At 43.2% G+C, this 21,493-nt stretch overlaps 1 protein-coding gene across 2 annotated transcripts in view; it reads right to left on the bottom strand.

Annotated features, from left to right (window-relative positions):
- Positions 1 to 21,493, bottom strand: part of ABHD16A (abhydrolase domain containing 16A, phospholipase) — a 45,072-nt gene that overhangs the window by 8,259 nt on the left and 15,320 nt on the right. For both annotated transcript variants that reach the window (XM_067463329.1, XM_067463330.1), the window contains 10 exons: positions 19,446 to 19,532; positions 18,376 to 18,461; positions 16,956 to 17,029; positions 14,696 to 14,800; positions 11,470 to 11,584; positions 10,789 to 10,890; positions 5,219 to 5,282; positions 2,871 to 2,920; positions 1,804 to 1,927; positions 925 to 1,029 (listed from right to left, as the gene is read on the bottom strand). In XM_067463329.1, the coding sequence (XP_067319430.1) occupies positions 925 to 1,029; positions 1,804 to 1,927; positions 2,871 to 2,920; positions 5,219 to 5,282; positions 10,789 to 10,890; positions 11,470 to 11,584; positions 14,696 to 14,800; positions 16,956 to 17,029; positions 18,376 to 18,461; positions 19,446 to 19,532 (912 nt within the window). The remainder of the gene's footprint in view (positions 1 to 924; positions 1,030 to 1,803; positions 1,928 to 2,870; positions 2,921 to 5,218; positions 5,283 to 10,788; positions 10,891 to 11,469; positions 11,585 to 14,695; positions 14,801 to 16,955; positions 17,030 to 18,375; positions 18,462 to 19,445; positions 19,533 to 21,493) is intronic.

Here is a 21,493-nt window from a genome sequence, read left to right as displayed (position 1 = left end):
TGTGACCTGATTGGTACACATGTACTAAGAAAAGCCATCTACTAATGACGTAGCTATGATGCCGTAAGGCAGGCATGGGCAAACTTCGGCCCTCCCTGTGTTTTGGACTTCAACTCCCACAATTCCTAACAGTCAAAAGTAAAGGATGCCTTGCAATTTCCATAGAGAATTGTTGACATTTTTACTCAATTGCCTTATTGCTGTATTGGCTTTCTGGTTCTTCAACACCAAACACCTTTCCACTGCAGCTAAAACTGCTGGGATCTGCTGTTTGGTGTTCTTGTCTGGCTGAAGCAGACCATGGAATGAACTCTGGGATAACAAGGGGTGTCAGGGACATGCAGCCCCATCATCACCATAATAACACAACAGTAAAGAAGCTGACCCCACTGTCATGCTGAAGGATTTAGAGATTTCTAGAGAGGTGTTCTCTCAGGTAAATAAATACTGTTTTTATATGTAGTTTCCCCACTGTTATGGGTCCTGCACCACTAACCTCCGCAGAAGTGAATGGACAGTTACTGCAACACAAAGTTTCTGTTTTAAATCTTTCAATGGATACACGTCAATCTCCTCAAGTGTCTGTTATTGCAATTATTTATACTGTGACTCAGAATTAGTTTGAATATTTCAAACAATTGATAAATTATTAACTTTTTCATGGTTTGGATCATTCCATAAGATGCAATGCATTTTAAAATATGTTCATTATTTATTTTAGTAAAAAATTATTTAAATAAGTATTACAACTTATTTATCTTATGCAGACTGTAAGCTTGGGGGCAAATTAATATTTGTAAGCCGCTCTAAGTGCCTTTGTGGCTGAAGAGGAGGGTAAAAATTCTCTAAATAAATACATTTTTTAAAAGAATGCATAAAACCAGTTGACTATTAAAGAGATACACATTTTTCCTTTCCCCTTACTCCAGCTTTCCGGCATGACCTTGAGGGCAAGAGGAACGAGGTCATCGAAGGAGGCATCCAGGATAAGGGCACTGATGTCTGGGTATGACATGGCTGCCCAAGTGGCTGCAGAGAGGAAAAAGAAAACCAAGACAAAGGAGAAGTTATTGTGAGCAACTTTGATGAGTTTCATGGGAAAGGGTCATCTAGAAATCCGAAAGCTGTCAATCACCTGACCCTTCTCAACTGTCATATAGTTCCTATCCCTTTAAAAAAAACTTTGTCAACACAGGAAGTTTATATAATTCAACGCGTATAGGGTAGGCCTACCCCCCCCCCCCCCGCCCCCCAAGACAAAATACAATCAACCTATACTAATGGGTTGCTGTGGGTTTTTTGGGCTGTATTGCCATGCTCCGGTAGCATTCTCTCCTGACATTTCACCTGCAACTGTGGCTGGGATCTTCAGAGGTGTGTTGGAGGTGAGGTAAGCGGAGTGCATATATATCTGTGGAATGTCCAGGGTGGGAGAAAAACAGCGGAGGAGGGCTTTTGGTGGGAGGATTCAACGTTGGTCTGTGACTGTTTCCATGTGGAAACATGTGGAGACATCCAAAAAGGAAGAGAAGGACAGGTGGAGAGATCTTCAGGCTTCTCTGCTAAAGGGGTTCCTAAGCCCATAAGAAATATGTTTTCTGGTGGTCTTTGGAGACTCCTCTGAAACCCCCTCACAACCCCCCCAGGGGTCCCGAGCCCCTAGTCGAGAAACACTGTTCTAGGGTCACCTAATCAGTTTCATGGATTAGTGGAAAATTCAGCCTGGATCTCCAAATCCCAGCCCTCCATTTGAAACGACCATACCCCACTGACATCATTTGATACTGCAGCCTTGTTTGGTACCTGTAAAGCCCCCGATGGACCAGGCATAGACGATAATGTTCTCAGGAAGGAAGCCCAGTTGGTGGATGGCATACTGCATCACTACATCCATGGCATTGGCTTCATTCTGTGGCAGTGGAACTCCCTGCGGCAGGAAGCAGAAAGTGGTTGGTGCATTAAAAAAGAACAGGAGAAGATGAGGGAATTAGACTGTACTTTGTATGATTTTTTTAACATATGGTCACCCTCATGTGAAATCATTTCGGACATACGGATAAGTGAACCATCCTCAGCAATGGGAAAGAAATGGCAATAGGTTCTATGTCACTTAGTCACTAGCCATTCCATGAGATTACAAGGCAGCAGTGGGTAATGAGTAAGCAGAGCAATTCCATCACCTCTGCTGAGAGACAACCTGCCTGCTGAGAGACAACCTGCCCTGTATGGTTCCGGTCCAGTGTATCTGTCCAAACGTATCTCCCTCTACGTCCCACCCCGGAATCTGAGATCATCTGGGAAGGCCCTGCTCTCGACCCCACCGCTATCACAAGTGAGGTTGGTGGGGACGAGGAGCAGGGCCTTCTCGGTGGTGGCCCCTCACCTGTGGAACTCACTCCCGGTAGAAATTAGGGCATCAACATCCCTCCTCTCCTTCAGGAGGAAAGTAAAGACGTGGTTGTGGGACCAGGCCTTTGGGCAATCTGACAACTAGATAAGGACAATCAAACGACTAGGACTGACAGGACTGACAATGTGGAATTGGAATTTGGAGTATGAGATAGTGAACGCTGACCGTCTATGAGGAGTAATTGGGTTTGTATTGTTTTATTGGTTTTAGGGTTGTAATGCAGGAATTGTTGTTTAACTGTTCAACTGTTTAATTGCTGTTATTTTGTTTTACTACTTTTATGTGATGCTGGCATCAAATTGTACTTTTGTAAGCCGCCCTGAGTCCCCTTCGGGGTGAGAAGGGCAAGGTAGAAGAAACCGAAATAAATAAATAAATAAATAAATAAATAGGCTCTCCTTCATGACTTCTACCAGATGTCCCCAAACTGATATGATTTAGACTCTTTGTATAAACTCACTGTGCTGCCTGCAAACCCAGGGTGATTCCATCCTAGCACAGAATATCCGGCTGCAAGAGAGAAGAGAGAAAAAAGGGTTGGAAGAGAAGGGACAGGGGAATATGGTGGAATGATCTAGCTGACTGGATCCCCTTTCCACCATTTCACTCAGTTGTGATAGAAATAAAAAATGGTTACGGTTCTGGCCCAGCTTACTTGTCCGAAAGCATCCATCCCTACGTCCCACCTCGTAATCTAAGATCATCCGGGGAGGCCCTACTCTCGCTCCCGTCAACAGCACAGATGCGCCTGGCGGGGACGAGAGACAGGGCCTTCTCAGCTGTGGCCCCCTGCCTATTAAACACACTCCCGAATGAGGTAATTACCGCTCTCTCCCTCCTGGCTTTTAGAAAAAAATTTAAAATCATGGTTTTGGGACCAGGCCTTCGGCCTTTCCAAAATGTTGAATGTATGCAGCATTTTGGAAAGACAATGACTGGAATGGCGATTCGACGGAAGACTGTTTTATTGTTTTAATGATTGTTTTATTGCTCATGGATGTATTTTTTAATATGATTTATGTCTAATTGTAGTGTAATTGTTTGTACTGGCATTGAATTTTGCCATTACTTATGTGTAAACCACTTTGAGTCCCCCTCGGGGTGAGAAAAGCGGTATACAAATACTGTAAATAAATAAAATAATATTATGGACAGCAACTCTCACAATTCCTAACAGCACCTGTTAGGAATTGTGGGAGCTGAAATCCAAAACACCTGGAGGGCCAAAGTTTGCCCATGCCTGGTGTAGATTTGGGCTGCAACAAAGCTTAGAGAAGCTGGACAGGGAAAGACAGCAGATCAAGAAACATGTACATTTTTGTTTAAAAAAATGGGTGCTCTGACTTTACAAGCCCAAGGGAAAAAGAGGGACCAACCAAAGAAAGAGGGACCAACCAAAGGCAAGATGTCTGGATGGTATTCAAGGCTTGAACTTGAAGGAGTTGGTGGTGACGCCGCCAGGGAGCTCTGGCGTGGGCTGGTCCATGAGGTCACAAAGAGTCGGAAGCGACTGAACGAATAAACAACAACACAGTCCTCTCTGGCTGCAAAGGGAATGACTTGTTCTTGCAGTACTGCCTCCAAAGGTAATTAAAAAAGAACGCTTGTTCATCTTAGATCAAAGAGAGGCAGCCAGATGGAAGATTAGTTTGTAGCCAAGTAGGAGGGAAAGGGAGAATAACTCACACACCAGAAAAAATAGTAGTGGTGACTATTATTGGGCCTCATCACAGGACATAGCTTGGTAGTGGGACACATTAATGAGAGAATCAGCTGTCTACAAAGATGTTGTCCAGAGGATGCCTGGATGTGTTGCAATCCTGCGGGGAGGCTTCTCTCATGTCCCACGAGATGCAGAGCCAACCTTAAAAAATGGGGCCACAAAGTGGAGTCTACAACATGCGAGTGTGGAGAAGAGCAAACCAGAAACCACTTACTACAATGCAATCTGAGCCCTACGGCATGTACAGTGGAGGACCTTCTTACAGCAACACCAGAGGCACTCCAAGTGGCCAGCTACTGCTCAAAAGACATTTAGTATAATGTCAAGCTTTTAAAACTTTGTGTTTTTTAAATACAGTACAACTGTACCCTTCGTTTGCTTCTGATACGATAAATAAATATGATCAAGTACTTCATATCCCAGCTGATATTTATATCTATCTATCTATCTATCTATCTATCTATCTATCTATCTATCTGTTTAGTGAGTGATTTCCAGATATGTCATAAGACACAAACGGCAGGGAAACCTCCCTGGAGCCCTTGTTGAAAATCCTGTTTAAATCATAGTGTTTTCATTTTCATCATTTTTAAATCCTCACAGCTTTCAAATTTTCACCTTTTGAAAATGCTTGGTTTTTGAAAACTCCTGGTTTAGACGGCTTTCACATTTTCACTTTTTGGAAATCCTTGTTTTTGGTTCAAAAAATAGCAGATCAATCTTGAACTCTAGAAGAGAAGATGACTCAACTGAGGCTGATGTACTTTGGACGTATTGTGAGATCAGGCGACTTACTGGATAATAAAATGAAAGCTAGTAGGAAAAGAGAAAACCTGCACTACAGATGTAAGGCCTTAGCTGAATTGATGGCCAGAATCTTGGTGGTTTTTCATTCCTAAGGCTATCCTGAGGTCAATTTGATGGCAAATAACAACAAGAAATAGTAGCAAACCAACATGCCATAAGTAGAATGGATTAATCCAAAGAAACGTTATCACCAAGAAAATAGTACAATGAGATGTACCAGTGATATTTTCAATTACTGGGGGAAAACATAGAAATTGAAACAAGGAGATGTCTCATACCATCTAAGGGGGTAGTCAAGCAGCCAACTTCATAGAAACCTGCATTTCCTTCACAGCAGATGACCTAGAGAAACAAACTCAGTAAAGTGATCACATCAAAAGCCAGCAGTAACCTGACTGCGTAACAAATCAGAGTTCATGCAATCTTCTTTGGTTTATTTCTAAATTTTAGGATACACACATGGGCACACACCCAGCAATCATCATATGGTATCTTTTTTTTCACTGTATGGAGAGGACATTGAGCTTGTAGCTAAGCAACACTCCTTCCACTTCTCTATTATCAAGTGACTGCACCACACATTCTCCCAAGGAGAGCAGAGAAATGCACCTGGGGATTATCCAGTGTTCTCCTTATGCTCATCTAGGTACTATCAGGGTCAGAGAAAGGTAATTTATAAATATTTTAATAAAAGCAAAGCAAGTTCAGTCTCGGGTTGTCCATTGAGCTTCGGAAGATTTAAATCTAGGTTAACTTGATCTGCCTCAGACAAACTATCTTGAGTTTCATTCTGGAAGCAGAGTAAGGCATGCCAGAGGTTTCCTTGAAGAAACTCAAGAGACTGATGATATCGGGGGTGGTTTCAGTAAATTCGGGAGAATGGTCTACTTCTATGAAAAGCAGTCCTGTACTCAATCAAATTGTTGGAAGCCTCAGGTGATCAGAAATTTCACGTAGAAGAGTGAGTATGAATATTCTCAAGTATAAGCCTATTATTTATTTATTTATTTATTCCATATATTTCTATCCCGCCCTTCTCCCCACAAGGGGGACTCAGCGCGGCCTCACATGAGCATCAGAGGATCTTAACAACATAAATACCATAAAAACTACAACTTACAGTAAAATCATTTAAAAACATTGTTTCCAAATATAAGTTGAGGTACCTAGGATGGGAAATGCAGCAGCTACTGGTACATTTCAAAACAAAAATAGATGCCAATAAAATTACATTAATTGAGGCATCAATAGGTTCGATGTTTTTGAATATTTACATAAAACTATAATTTAAGATAAGATTGTCTGACTCTGATTAAGCCATTATTCTAACCTTCTTCAATGTAAATGTGCTTACGTATCCTTCCAATAATAAAATAATAAATGTAATAAAATAATAATAGAGTAAAATTATAGATGTAATTATAATAATAAATGAAGTAAAAATAACTGAAATAATAATAGTGTAAAATAATAGATGTAATAACAATAATATAGTAAAATAATAAATATAATAATAACAATAGAGAAAAATAGTAAATGTAAATAATAATAAATAGAACAAAATAATATATGTAATAATAATAATAATAATAATAACAGAGTAAAATAATATTTATTTATTTATTTATTTATTTATTTATTTATTACTTGCACTTATTTACCGCCACTCTCAGCCCAGGGGGCGACTCGTGGCGGTGAACAACAACATAGAAAAGACAATTTACAGTAATCAGAACAATACATAACATGCTACTACTACTTGACATATACTTATACTAAAAATCCGCTTCGTCATATCATGGGTCATAGTCAGTCTCATAGTCGTGGTCCATTCCGGTCATCATTGCCAAGATATAGCACTCAGTTAAAGGCCAACTCGAAGAGCCATGTTTTCAGGCTCTTACGAAAGGCCATAAGGGAGGGCGCCTGTCTAACTTCAGCAGGGAGGGCGTTCCACAGCCGGGGGGCCACCACCGAGAAGGCCCGCTCTCTCGTCCCCGCCAGGCGTGCCTGTGAGGCAGACGGGATCGAGAGAAGGGCCTCCCCGGATGATCTCAAGGTCCTCGTGGGCTCGTAGGCCAAGATGCGGTCTGCAAGGTATTTTGGGCCGGAACCGTTTAGGGCTTTGTAGGATAGTACCAGCACCTTAAATTGGGCCCGGTAGCAAATCGGCAGCCAGTGGAGCTGGGACAGCAGGGGCGTTGTGTGCTCCCTACGCCCTGCTCCTGTTAACAACATGGCTGCCGCGCGCTGGACTAGCTGGAGCTTCCGGGCCGTTTTCAAGGGCAGCCCCACGTAGAGAGCGTTGCAGTAGTCGAGGCGGGATGTGACCAAAGCGTGTACCACCGTGGCCAAGTCAGACTTCCCAAGATACGGGCGCAGCTGGCGCACGAGCCTGAGCTGTGCAAATGCTCCCCTGGTCACCGCTGAAACCTGGGGATCCAGGCTCAGCGACGAGTCCAGGGTCACACCCAAGCTGCGAACCTGAGCCTTCAAGGGGAGTGCGACCCCGTCCAGCACAGGCTGTAACCCTATACCCTGTTCGGCCTTGCGACTGACCAGGAGTACCTCTGTCTTGTCTGGATTTAATTTCAGTTTGTTCGCCCTCATCCAGACCATTACAGCGGCCAGGCACCGGTTCAGGACTTCGACGGCCTCCTTAGTAGCAGGTGGGAAGGAGTGACAGAGTTGGACATCATCTGCGTACAGATGACACCGCACCCCGAAACTCCGGATGATCTCACCCAGCGGCTTCATGTAGATGTTAAACAGCATGGGGGACAGGATGGAGCCCTGAGGAACCCCACAGGTCAAAGGCTGTGGTGTTGAACAGGAGTCCCCCAATAACACCTTCTGGGTACAACCCTCCAGAAATGACCGGAGCCACTGCAAAGCAGTGCCCCCGAGACCCATCTCTGCAAGGCGCCCCAGAAGAATACCGTGGTCGACGGCATCGAAGGCCGCTGAGAGGTCCAGGAGCACCAACAGGGACACACTCCCCCTGTCTAGCTCCCGGCGCAGATCATCGACTAAGGCGACCAAGACTGTCTCGGTACCATGTCCCGGTCTGAAACCAGACTGTGCCGGATCCAGATAATCCGTGTCTCTCAAGAATACCTGGAGTTGTGAGGCCACCACGCTTTCCATGACTTTGCCCAAGTAGGGAAGATTGGAAACAGGCCGAAAGTTTTCGAATTTGGTGGGGTCCAGTGATGGCTTCTTCAACAGTGGCTTTATAATAGCCTGTTTTAGGCTCGCTGGAATCTTGCCTTCCCGAAGGGAGGCATTCACCACCACCGTTACCCACTCGGCCAATCCCCCTCTGGCCTCCTTCAGAAGCCAGGATGGGCAGGGGTCTAGGATGGACGTGGTGGGCCTCATTCCTCCAAGTATCTTGTCCACATCCTCGGGCTTCACAAACTGAAAAGAATCCAACAAAATAGGACAAGCAGGTGCTTGTGTCACATCCACAGAGACTGCACTTAATGTGGCGTCCAGCTCAGAGCGGATCAAAGCGACTTTGTCTGCAAAGAACCGAGCAAATGCTTCACAGAGCGTGACCGAATTGTCAGGGCTCCCACCTGAGGTAGGGGGAGTTAAAAGACCTCTGACAATCCGAAACAGCTCCGCCGGACGGTTCTTTGCAGACGCAATAGTAGCCGCAAAGAAAGTTTTCTTTGCGGCTTTTATTGCCGCGGCATATGCCCTTAGAAAGGACACAAACCGTGTTCGATTTGGCTCGCTTGGGTCCGAGCGCCACACGCTCTCTAGTACCCTCTTCCTTCGCTTCGTCGCTGCCAGCTCCTCAGTGAACCAAGGGGCTGGTTTAGCTCGGTTACTCGAGAGGGGACGTTCCGGAGCGATCCTGTCAATTGCCCTGGTCATCTCCCCATCCAGAGAGCGACCAAGGCCTCGACATGGTCACCTACCGAGGTGGCGGGAAAATCCCCAAGAGCCGTCAGGAATCCATTCGGATCCATAAGCCTCCTGGGGCGGACCTTCTTAATGGGTCCTCCACCTCTGCAGAGGTTAGGGGGCGCAGTGAGCCTAAATCTGATCAAGAAGTGGTCGGTCCATGGCAACGGAGAGATAGACAGCTCCTCCACACCGCCACCCTGCTCCCATCCCTGGCAGAAGACCAAGTCCAATGTGTGTCCAGCACAGTGGGTGGGGCCAGTTATCCGTTGGGACAGCCCCATGGTTGCCATGGCGGACATGAAGTCCTGAGCCGCTCCTGTGAGGGTTGCCTCGGCATGGATATTGAAGTCCCCCAGCACAAGGAGCTGTTGGGACTCCACCGCCAGGCTCGAGACCACCCCCGCTAGCTCAGGTAGGGAGACTGTAGTGCAGCGAGGTGGACGGTACACTAGCAGAATCCCTATTCTGTCCCGGTCACCCACCCTCAGGTGGACGCATTCAAAATTTGTGGTCTGCGGGATGGGGCTCCTGGTCAGATGGATGGAATCTCTATAGACCACTGCGACCCCGCCTCCCCGTCCTCCGGCTCTTGGTTGGTGTTGCACGGAGAAACCTGGAGGGCAAAGCTGGGAGAGATTTACGCCCCCAGCTTCATCCAACCAGGTCTCCGTGATGCACGCCAGATCTGCCCGCTCCTCCAGGATTAAATCCTGGATCCAGGTCGTTTTTCCGTTGACAGATCTGGCGTTCAACAACACCACCTTCAAGCCGGAGGGTCCGCTCACCTGGTTACACCAATTTACCTTAGGAGACCGATTGGGGGTTGTTAATATGGATAAGCATTCCGAATTAGGCCGAATTTGAGGTCTCCTTTTTCCGCATCTCCTCCTTCCCACCACGACCTCTATGGGGGCCCCTCGGCTAGTGGAAGACCTCCCCCCCTCCATGCCGCCATCCATAGTCAAGAAATTGCTTTCTACTTTGCTCGTTGTTAGATTTTTTGGTTCTTGCCAACATCCTCTCTCCCCCTCCCCCTCCCTCCCTATCCCATTTTCGTTCGCAGGCTCCAACCCACCTCCTTTTTTTGCCCCCTCCGCTACACAGAAGTAACAGGGACAGTACATAAATGGGGATGGGGAACCACATGGATAGCAGCAATACAGATGGTGGTGGTGTTCCAGCCACACCAATGGGCTAGATCTTAAAGTGCAAGTTTTTAAATGCAGCCCAAAGTTAATACATAACTTTGACTCGAGTATAAGCCGTGGGGAGCTTTTTCAGCCTAAAATAGGGTTAAAAAACTCAGCTTACACTCAAGTATATATGATAACTTGAAAGTGGAGGAATGGATGGTGCTGGTTTTGTGTATAGAGAAATTCAGTGCTCCCCAGACATTTAGGATAGCAACGTAGCATCATCTTTGGTTGCTGGCCATGGCGACTGGGGTTTATGGGCAGTAAAATTCCAAAGATCTAGAGGGCACCAAGTTTCAGTACAAGAACCAGCTTCAATGTTTGAGAAGTTCTAAGGAGCTGGAGGTAGGCAGAGTCAGTTAAACAGATGGGAGCAGAGATACTGATATATTTTAGCTTGACTGCCAGGCGCCCCAATGACAGAGGTGATCACAGAGGTTTCTTAGTAAGATTTGTTCAGGAGAAGTTGGTGACTGCCTTCCTCTTAGGCTAAGAATGTGCGTGTTGCTAGTGGGTTTCTGTGACTGAGCACAGTTTCATACCTTAATCTTAATCTGGAGCCCAAACCGCTACATACTATGCTGGTATATAATTAAGTTCTTAGTGGCAGAAGTCTTAGGAGAGGCATTTCATCAGTTTCAGAAGGGAAAACACCATGGAAAAGCTGACAGACCACCAAATAAAGGGAGTAGCCCCAGAAGTAGAGATACCTCAGTCCTACTGTTAGGTCAACTCACCAGTTTCTGGCCGTGCGGTTCTGATGTACCTCTCCGGTCCATGAACATAGTGTCAATTTCATTGCCGTCACAAGCCTGCAGCTTTGCTCTTTTCCCATTGCACTGCAAGAAGAAATGCCACGTTCAATGGCAAGCTAAGAAAAAATACATTATATCTTTCTCCTGCATTATTGCTCTAGAACAGCAGTTCCCAACTTTTTTTTTTAAAACCAGGGACCACTCTCCAACATTAGAACCAAAAGGGTTATGAATCAGTTTTTGGTCAATTTTAGATTCGGTCTGATTATTTGGGGTTCTGATTCAGAAAACTGCACTGGATAGACCACATCAGCTCTAGTTTCTGATACAGAACCTATGCCATCCAGTATTCGCCATCTGCTCACCCACAGGAAACCATATTTAATAATCTAGAGCTGATGTGGTAGTAGTAATCTTTGTTGGTAGTTAGTCCCTCTCCCATCCCGGAAGCCTTAGCACTATAAGAGGGTTTAGCAAGACCAGTTGCTCTTGTTGTCACGTGGTTTCAAGGCAACGGTGTAGTAATGGTGAGACCATGGACCATATTTTCATTCTTGCAGAGCACTGGTGGTCCATGGACCACAGGTTGGGAACCACTGCTCTAGAAGTTAGAATGAAGCCTGGAAGCCAAGACTGTGGCCTTTTTGGCTGGCATTTACTCACCTCCTCGACTAGTCGGGCCTGCCCTTGAAGCAACATGGGCATCAGAGCCTTCTGCAGAAGATATACAGAGCCTGGGTAAAGCATACGTCGTCCAAAAGTGTGAGCCACAATGAAGCTGCCAAGAAAGGAAAATAAAAGGTTTGGCAATATGTCATTATCCTACCTAGCACTACACAATAGACTATTCAAACAGAAGTGGAAATCCAGTTAATCAGAAGTTGCATGAGTCTTATACCCAGCCATGAACAGAGGAATAAATATTTTTTTCCTACCAAAATCAATGAGGAAACCACAATACTATCCCTAGCTTTCCAAATTTCATTACTTCTCACATTGTCTCACAAGTTTTAAATCTCACTCTGCCCATCTGATTTTGTTGTTTTTCAATTGTTATTATGGAATTTTACATTTTATATGCTATCATCTGTTTTAATTATTGCTACTTTTGGAATAAATGAGTATTTGTTTTGAGATTTGGGTGAGATGGGTATTATTTATTTACTTACTTACTTACTTACTTACTGTATTTGCATATCGCCTTTCTCAGCCAATCGGCGACTCAATCGGTATTTGCTTATGTTTGTTGTATGGCATTGAATGTTTGCTGAATTTGTGGTTCATCACCCTGAGTCCCTTCGGGGAGATAGGACAGTGTATAAATAAAATTTTGTTGTTGTTGTTTCTGTTGTGTTTTTCTGCTGCTCTAGAGCTGCTCTAGAGCTTACTTATTGTATTTGTATATCGCCTTTCTCAGCCAATCGGCGACTCAATCGGTATTTGCTTATGTTTGTTGTATGGCATTGAATGTTTGCTGAATTTGTGGTTCATCACCCTGAGTCCCTTCGGGGAGATAGGACAGTGTATAAATAAAATTTTGTTGTTGTTGTTTCTGTTGTGTTTTTCTGCTGCTCTAGAGCTGAAGACATGGAGCAATGGATTCAAATTGCAGGAAAAGAGATTCAACCTAAACATTAAGAAGAACTTCCTGACAGTAAAAACTGTTTGAAAGTGTAATACACTACCTCAGAATGTAGTAGAATTTCCTTCTCTGGAGATTTTTTTTTAAAAAGAGGCAGGATGGTCATATATTGGAAGGACTTTGATTGTCTATTCCTGCATGACAGACTGGGGTTGCATTGGATGGTCCTTGGGGTCCCTCCCAACTTATGGTTCTAGTGCTGGCTGTTAGGAATTGTGGGAGTTGAAGTCCAAAACACCTGGAGAGGGCAAGTTTCCCCATGCCTGTTCTAGTGCCTTTCCAGCTACTCAGCCAACCAAGAACCTTTCTTTTTTAGGTGCAACAATCTTGAGCAGTCATTCTCTTTAACAATCCAGATTAGACATAACTCTTTCTCTCATTCACACCAAATTCTGTGCAATAAATCCACTGCTAGCCCGGCATTTCACAGATTTTCTGATGAGTTATTGTTGTTGTGTACCTTTGACTTATTTCTGACTTATGGTGACCCTACTATGAGGTTTACATGGCAAGATTTGTCTGGGAGTGGTTGCCTCTGCTTTCTTTTGAGTGTGTGACTTGCCCAAAATCACTCAGTGGATTTCCATAGCTAAGTGGAGATTTGAACCCAGGTCTCCAGAGACTTAGTAAAGCACTTAAACCACTACAGCCTGCGGCTCTCTAGACTAGGCATGGGAAAACGTCGTCCCTTCTGGTGTTTGAACTTCAACTGGCTACTGGCCGTTAGGAATTGTAGTCCAAAACACCTGGAGAGCTGAAGTTTGCTGATGCCTGCTCTACACTTTCTGTCAAATATGACCAAATTTGTCAGGAAGCAATCATTTCTCATTTCCACTTACAACCCATTCTGTGAACTCAAGGAAATATACATTACTCTTCTCTTCCCTACTTTATCTTCACAGCAATCCTGCGACGTAGGTCAGGCCAAGAGATAATGACTGGCCAAAGATCATCAAATGCATTTTATGACTCGGGAATCTCCCAAGTTTTCGCTGCAGTGCAATGGCAACAATCTCTCTGCAATGATCCTCCCTTGCCAAAGCTTGTTTCAGGGCTATGTCTAATCAATAAATGGCTGAGATTTTCCTTGCTACTGTATTGGATACTGGACAGTCAGCAATTATTGTGTCCCATCATTTCCAAATTGCCTGTAGGAAAACAATCCAGTATCTTTCCTCTTCCATATTCAGCTTCTTTATCTGTTGGGCAATTACCACATCAGATTTTGAGAAAGAACAAAGTCTTTTAGTGCTTAACTTTTATTCCTAATAGTCCAACCAGAGTTTGGCACTCACTTGGAGAACTCCCAGAATCCCACAATGAATATGATCTCTAGATTCCGACTCTGGAATTCTGGAATATGAAATCCCTCCCAAAATAGCTTTTGAAAGCTTGGCAGCCAATGGTGCACGACCATGGTAACATCCCACCACCTCCCTTCCCCACTAATCACTCCAGCAATGGTGGTGGGACCAACAGCAGGGCCTTCCCAGAAGATCTTGACCTCTGTGAGAATAATAAATGCAATAAAAATAATGATAATAGAGTAAAATAATGGAAATGTAATAATAATAATGATAAATAATATATGTAATAATAATAATAATAATAATAATAATAATAATAGAGTAAAATCACGGAAATGTAACAACAATAACAACAACAGCACCAGAGTAAAATAACTAATAACTTTGACTAGAGTATAAGCTTAGGGGGGCTTTTTCAGCATAAAAAAGGGCCAGAAAACTTGGCTTATACTTAAACCACTCCTTATAGCAGGGAAAATGTGAACCTCCAGGTTTTGTTTGGTTACAAATTCCACAATAGGAATGGAACATAGGAATGGAACAATGGACGACGAACCTGGACTACGCTTGGATGATGAGAAGATTGGGTACGGTTGTTTTTTGTAATAATTGTGCATTGTAATTGCTTATTGGTAATTTATGGATAATGTGTTAAGTCAATTGTTATATGTTGTATGGAACCACTGCTGTTTCTACTGTTTTTACTGTTTGTGAACCGCTGTGAGTCACCTTCGGGCTTGAGATACAGCGGTATATAAACAAAGTAAATAAATAAATAATAAATAATCCTCCAGTGGTTGTATGAGCTAGGGCTCATGGGAGCTATATTCCAAAATCTAAAGAGCCATGCTCCCCATATTGTCTCCCATCTCCATAGAAGAAGCTCACTTTTCCCCTCATCACAAAACGAAACATAAAGCATAGGCAAGAAAAAGGGTACCTGGCAATTTGGCAGGGTAGCTTCTTGATGTTATGCAGGAGGCCATTGATGGCACTTCGGTGCTTTGGCTCTGGCCGCAGCAGGGAGACATTGCGAGAATCTGACCTGAAGGGATTAGAGACCAGGAGACTATTCAAAACCATCACACTTAAAGGACAAGCGGTATGATCGTCACCTTGAAACACCTGCTTGGTGTTTCAAAGGTTAGGACCAATGGCTGCAAATTATCATAGAAGGAAATAGGAAAAGACTCATGAGTGTAAAAGTTGTTCAACAATAGAATAAACTCTGCTGGAAGGTGATGGACTCTCCTTCATTGAAGGTTTTTAAACAGAGATTGGATGTCCAATTCTCAGAGTACTTGAAGGTTTGGGCAAGAAGCAGGACCTTGCTATTCCAAGATTTTGTGTTTCTCTCTCTAGGGGTATATGTGTTGTTGTTGTATATTCATTCAGTCACTAACAACTCTTTGGGACCTCATGGACCAGCCCATGCCAGAGTTCCCAGTGAGCCATGGCCACCCCCAGCTCCTTCAAGGTCAAGCCAGTCACTTCTAGGATAACATCCATCCATCCTGTCCTTGGTTGGCACCCTTCTTTTTTCCTTCCATTTTCCCCATCAACATTGTCTTCTCCAAGCTTTCCTGTCTTCTCATTATGTGGCCAAAGTACTCATCTTTGACTCTAATATCCGACTGAGCAGTCGGGCTTTATATTCTGAAGTGTGGACTGGTTTGACCTTCTTGTGGTCCAAAGCACTTTTAGAATTTTCCTCCAGCATCACAGTTCAAAAGCGTCTCTCTTCCTTCGCTCAGCCTTCCTTATGGTCCAGCTCTCACATCCGTAGGTGACTATGGGGAATACCATTGCTTTGACTATGCGGATCTTCGTTGTCAGTGTGATGTCTCTACTCTTCACTATTTTATCGAGATTGGTCATTACTCTCCTCCCAAGAAGTAAATATCTTCTGATTTCCTAGCTGCAGTCTGAGTCTGAAGTAATCTTCGCGCCTAGAAATACAAAGTCTGTCATGGCCTCCACGCTTTCTCCTTCTATTTGCCTGTTCTCAATCAGTCTGGTTGCCATCATCTTGGTTTTTTGGATGTTTAACTGCAATCAAGTTTTTGCATTTCCTTTTTTCACCTTAGTTAGGAGGCTCCTCATCTCCTCCTCACTTTCAGCCATCAAAGTGGTGTCATCTGCATATCTAAGGTTGTTAATGTTTCTTCCAGCTATTTTTACCCCAGTCTTGCATTCATCAAGCCCCGCACGCCACATGATGTGTTCTGCATACAAGTTGAATAGGTTGGGTGAGAGTATAGAACCCTGCCATACCCTTTCCCAATCTTGAACCAGTCTGTTGTTCCATGGTCAGTTCTTCCTGTTGCTACTTGGTCCTTATACAGATTCCTCAGGAGAGAGTCAAGGTGATTTGGTATGCCCATACCACCAAGAACTTGCCAGAATTTATTATGATCCACACAGTCAAAGGCTTTATCATAGTCAATAAAACAGAAATAGGTATTTTTTAAAACTCCTTACTCTCCTTCATTATCCAGTGGATATTGGCAATTTGGTCTCTCGTTCCTCTGCCTGTTCTAAACCCAGCTTGTACATCTGACAACTCTCTCTCCATGTATTGCTGGAGTCTACCTTGCAGGATCCTGAGCATTACTTTACTGACATGCAAAATGTGCCACTGTACGAAAGTATTCCAAAAAAAAAAAAAATCTGACATACAAACCACTTTTAGTCTTAATCATTTCAGATAAGGAATACTCAACCTGTATATGGTCCTTGGAGATAACAAAAAAACATGATAATATTCAGTGAATAATGAGTTGTGGAGAATAAGAAAAAGTCATGATGGATGGCCTGAAATCCACACCCAGAGGGTAGCAAATGTACAATGACTCCAGTGAAAGCCATACATAATAATTGGCAATGAGGAAAAATAGCTCTCTGATGTTCACAGCTGTCATCTGAAAATTATGCACACTGACTGGTTAATATGTAAATTCTCCACTAGTGCCATTCATATGTGCATTCTTAAATATGTCTGGTGAATATGCACAATGGCTGACCTTTATGCATATTCAAATCAATTCAGCATAATACAATAAAGTCAAATCTGGCACCAGAACTTCCTAGAAAGAGCTGGCTTCATTCTGGAAGGATGGAGGAAGGCAGGCAGAGTAAGAAGAAGTAACTCTACAGTTTAGAAGACAAGTGATTCCTATTATTTTTGGCTTCCTACCCACCGGCTTGTAGCTGCATCCCACCGGAAGTCCACAGGCCAACTCCTGAAGTCAAAGTTGTAGCTGGCAAGTTTTTTCTAAACAGCACAAAAAGAGAGAAAATAAAAAACTTCAATGCCAACATCTTTTTTTTCTGAATTGGGGATTCAAAGTCTCAGGCAAAGTTAGACTGCAACACCCATTACTCAATACTGAAGATGTTTGGCTCTTCAGTCCAACAACATCTGTATGGTCATGTATGCCTCATAACCCTGCTTTCAGATACAGACTGTTCAAGAAATAAACTGCTTAGGTTCACACACAATATTTTCTCCATTCTACTCAAAGGAAGGGGATGGTTCCTTTAAAAACCAAATTTAAGATACAATATTAAAAGGTAAAGGTTTCCACTTGACATTAAGTCTAGTCGTGTCTGACTCTGGGGGTTGGTGCTCATCTCCATTTCTAAGCTGAAGAGCTGACATTGTCTGTAGACACCTCCAAGGTCATTTGGCTGGCATGACTGCATGGAGTGCCGTTACCTTCCCGTCAGAGTGATACTTATTGATCTACTCATATTTGCATGTTTTTGAACTGCTAGGCTGGCAGAAGCTGGGACTAACAGTGGGAGCTCAACTCACTCCATGTATTTGAACTGTCGATCTTTTGGTCACCAAGTTCAGCAGCTCAGCGGTTTAACCTGCTGTGACATCATGGGCCTCCTAAAGCTGCAATATTAACTCTCATTTAAATGGAAACATCCCCTTCTCTAAGTATACTAACAAAAGGCAAGATCTTAGGGCCCTTACAGACAGGCCCTATAACCTAGGATCTGATCCCAGGTTTTCTGTTTTAAACTGGATAATATGAGTCTGCACTGCCAGATAATCTGAGATAAACAGAAAACCTGGGATCGTATCCTGGGGTGTAGGGCCTGTCTGAAAGTCTTAGAAAGTCCCAGGAGAACCTAAAGGAAGTGCTGGTCCCCTGTATTCTCTCTCAGAGCTCCTTTGGTGATTTATGTAGGTTCTCCTGGGATGGCCTACACTTTTGCCAGTCTACTCAGAGACAGGATGGTTCCTTTCCTGATATGGTTGACCCATGACCAGATTGACCCATTGACCCATGGTTTTATTGGTCAATGTTTAAATTAAGATTTCTAGACTTATACATGCAAAATAAATCCCTCTGAGTGGCAGTCACCATCATGCATAAACTATGACTATGAGTCATTGGCTTTCAACAAAGCTCATAGAAGTTACTTTTTGAATTGAAATTCCAAGAATCCCCCAGGTTGCTGGGCCCATGGTCACATGACCTGGGTGTTTCTGGGAGAGACAGCTTTCCACAAACTACCTTTCTTAAACCTTTGCTCAGATTAGAAGCCAGACATTGGGTTAAAGAGACAATTACAATGGTGCCTGTCGGAGGTGGCCTCCCTTACCTTGTGTTCCGGTGTGCCATACCGGTGGGCATCCTCAAGGATAGTGATGAACTGGATATATTGAGGGTTAGTCCAGCGACCAATGCCTGCAAGGAAGAGTCAGAGCACCAGAGACTGAAATCTCAGTACAGTACAGTCTGTCTGTGGAACTGGTACATGAGGGTTAATTTATCCATATCAGACAAAATATGACCTCTCTGGGCATGTTTCTAGGTCCTTCAGTCCTACAATATTCATGGGCCAGAAGTCCTTCATTTCAATAGTGTTTGCTATTACCTGCAGTTTCACAGATTTATGCAAAGTCTGGAATCATATTTCCCATGGAGACTGGAGTTATTTGCCATTGTGTGTTTTGAATGTTCGCCATTATGTATTTTGTTGTAAGCTGCCCTGAATCCCTTCGGGGAGATAGGGCGGACTATAAATAAAGTCTCATTTCAAATAAAGTTTCATATTTTGTGCTGCACTATCAATTTTGCTTGCTCACCGAGGTGATGGTACTTCTCCTCATTCTACCAAAGCCCTGCTTCAAGGCCACCTCTTTCTATCTCTCAATCCCACACCGTCAATGCAGACATAGAGATTGCATCCACACTGTGGAATTAATGAAGTTTTGCACAATTTAAAATGACATGAGTGAATGCTATGGAATCCTAGCATTTGTAGTCCATTGAAGCATCAGCACTCACTGGCAGAGAAAGCTAAAGAGCTTGTAAAACTATAATAGCTATAATTCCATAGCACTGAACCATGGCTGTTAAAGCAGTGCCAAACTGCATTAATTCGACAGTGTAGCTGCATCCAGAGACAGGTAAATAAAATCGACTTGGCCACCCATTGATCCATTCCTTATCGCTCTTGCCCCTTACATCTTTCGTACTCTGTACACCTTTCTCCTCCTTGCCCTCTGTGGAGGTTTATGTTGGAAGTTCTTTGTGGAAGGGTCCAGTCTTTTCTGTATCTACTTGCTTAGGTACCTTATAAACTATATGCAGAGTTATCGTACATATACATCTCCCATCCCAGAAGTTATGACTATACTGTCCTTTTGCATCCTAGGAAGTGCTCACCTCTAAGGCAGGCAATCCCAGCCAGCAAGAGCATCATGGTCCCAACGTAGTGAGAAATAGCAACCACTTTTGACATTGTCAGATACCCTAAAAAGAGAGGGAGAGACAGACAGAGTGAAGGAATCAGCACAGTGCCTTCAAAGTATACTGCACACAGGATATTTTCCCTTTTCCCTCCATTTTTCAAAAAATAATTATTTATTGTGGCTTTAGATATAAACACTAAATTTTACTTAACAATCAACAAACATACGAATTAAATTGATTCTCTATTTTTCACAGGAAATTCACTTTTGGACAATGGAAATCTCCATAACCTTATTGAAAATCGCTATTCAAAATCTGGGTTGTGATTTTTTTTTTCTGGGCTGTATGGCCATGTTTCAGAAGCATTCTCTCCTGACATTTCGCCCACATCTATGGCAGGCATCCTCGGAGGTTGTGAGGTCACAACCTTTTAGGATGCCTGCCATAGATGCAAGCGAAACGTCAGGAGAGAATGCTTCTGAAACATGGTCATACAGCCCGAAAAAAGAAATCAAACAACCCTGTGATTGTGGCCATGAAAGCTTTCGACAATATGCTATTAAAAATCATTTGGGAAAACCATGAATCTCCACAGGTTTTTGGAAGCATTATAATTTTGGAGATTAATTGGCATTCACACTATCTGGGATAATCATAACCCTTGGAAAGGCATGACCTTGTTAGAGATCCTAATCTTTTGTAAATTGTGACCTTACTGAGAAGAGTAAAAAACTCACTTGAGTCAACCTTCTCCTTAGTGGTAAATGTCTACTAGTATTCATGGAGGGCAATGAGGTTTCTCGGGGCCCTTCCACACAGTCCTATAATCCAGTTCAAAGCAGATATTGTGGGATTTTCTGCCTTGATATTCTGGGATATAGGGCTGTGTGGAAGGGCCCTCAGCTGTTAGACTGATATATCTAGCTATAATAATAACAATAATAATGTTAATAACAATAATAATGCTTGTCCCTGGGCTGCAAGAATCAGGCCTTCTGTCTCCTTGATCTTCTTCTTCTAATAATAATAATTATTATTATTAGAAGAAGAAGATCAAGGAGACAGAAGGCCTGATTCTTGCAGCCCAGGGACAAGCCATCAGAACCAATGCAATTAAGGCCAGGATTGAAAAATCAGCGGATGACCCAAAATGCAGACTGTGCAAGGAAGCTGGTGAAACCATGGATCATATCCTCAGCTGTTACAAGAAAATCACACAGACGGACTACAAACAAAGACACAACTCTGTGGCCCAGATGATTCACTAAAACTTATGTCACGAGTACCACCTGCCAGCAGTAAAGAATTGGTGGGATCATAAACCCGCAAAGATCGTGGAAAATGAACATACAAAAATACTGTGGGATTTTCGAATCCAGACTGACAAAGTTTTGGAACACAATACACCAGACATCACGATTGTGGAAAAGAAAAAGTTTGGATTATTGATGTCACCATTCCAGGTCACAGTCGCATTGAGGAAAAACAACAGGAAAAACTCAGCTTCTATCAAGACCTCAAAATCGAACTGCAAAGGCTCTGGTATAAACCAGTACAGGTGGTTCCAGTGGTCATTGGCGCACTGGGTGCCGTGCCAAAAGATCCTAGCCGGCATTTGGAAACAATAAACATCAACAAAATCATGATCTGTCAACTGCAAAAGGCCACCTTACTTGGATCTGCGCGCATCATTCAAAAATACATCACACAGTCCTAGACGCTTGGGAAGTGTTCAACTTGTGATTTTGTGATACGAAATCCAGCATATTGATCACGTTTGCTGTGGCATACTGTGCTTTTGTGTAAATAATAATAATAATAATAATAATAATAATAATCTTTATTTATACCCCACCACCATCTCCCCAATGGGGACTCGGGGAGGCTTACATGAGGCCAAGCCCACTAACGCAATACAATAAATGAAATCAAAAACATAAACAACAACATAATGAATTACATAAAATAGAAACCATATAAAATTACAATAAAATCAAACATTAATATATTGTATAAAACCA

This window comes from Anolis sagrei, chromosome 2 (genome assembly GCF_037176765.1).
Source record: "Anolis sagrei isolate rAnoSag1 chromosome 2, rAnoSag1.mat, whole genome shotgun sequence".
Taxonomy (NCBI): Eukaryota; Metazoa; Chordata; class Lepidosauria; order Squamata; family Dactyloidae; genus Anolis; species Anolis sagrei.
Note: the sequence above shows the minus strand (reverse complement) of the source record. Positions and strands in the feature narration are given on the sequence as shown.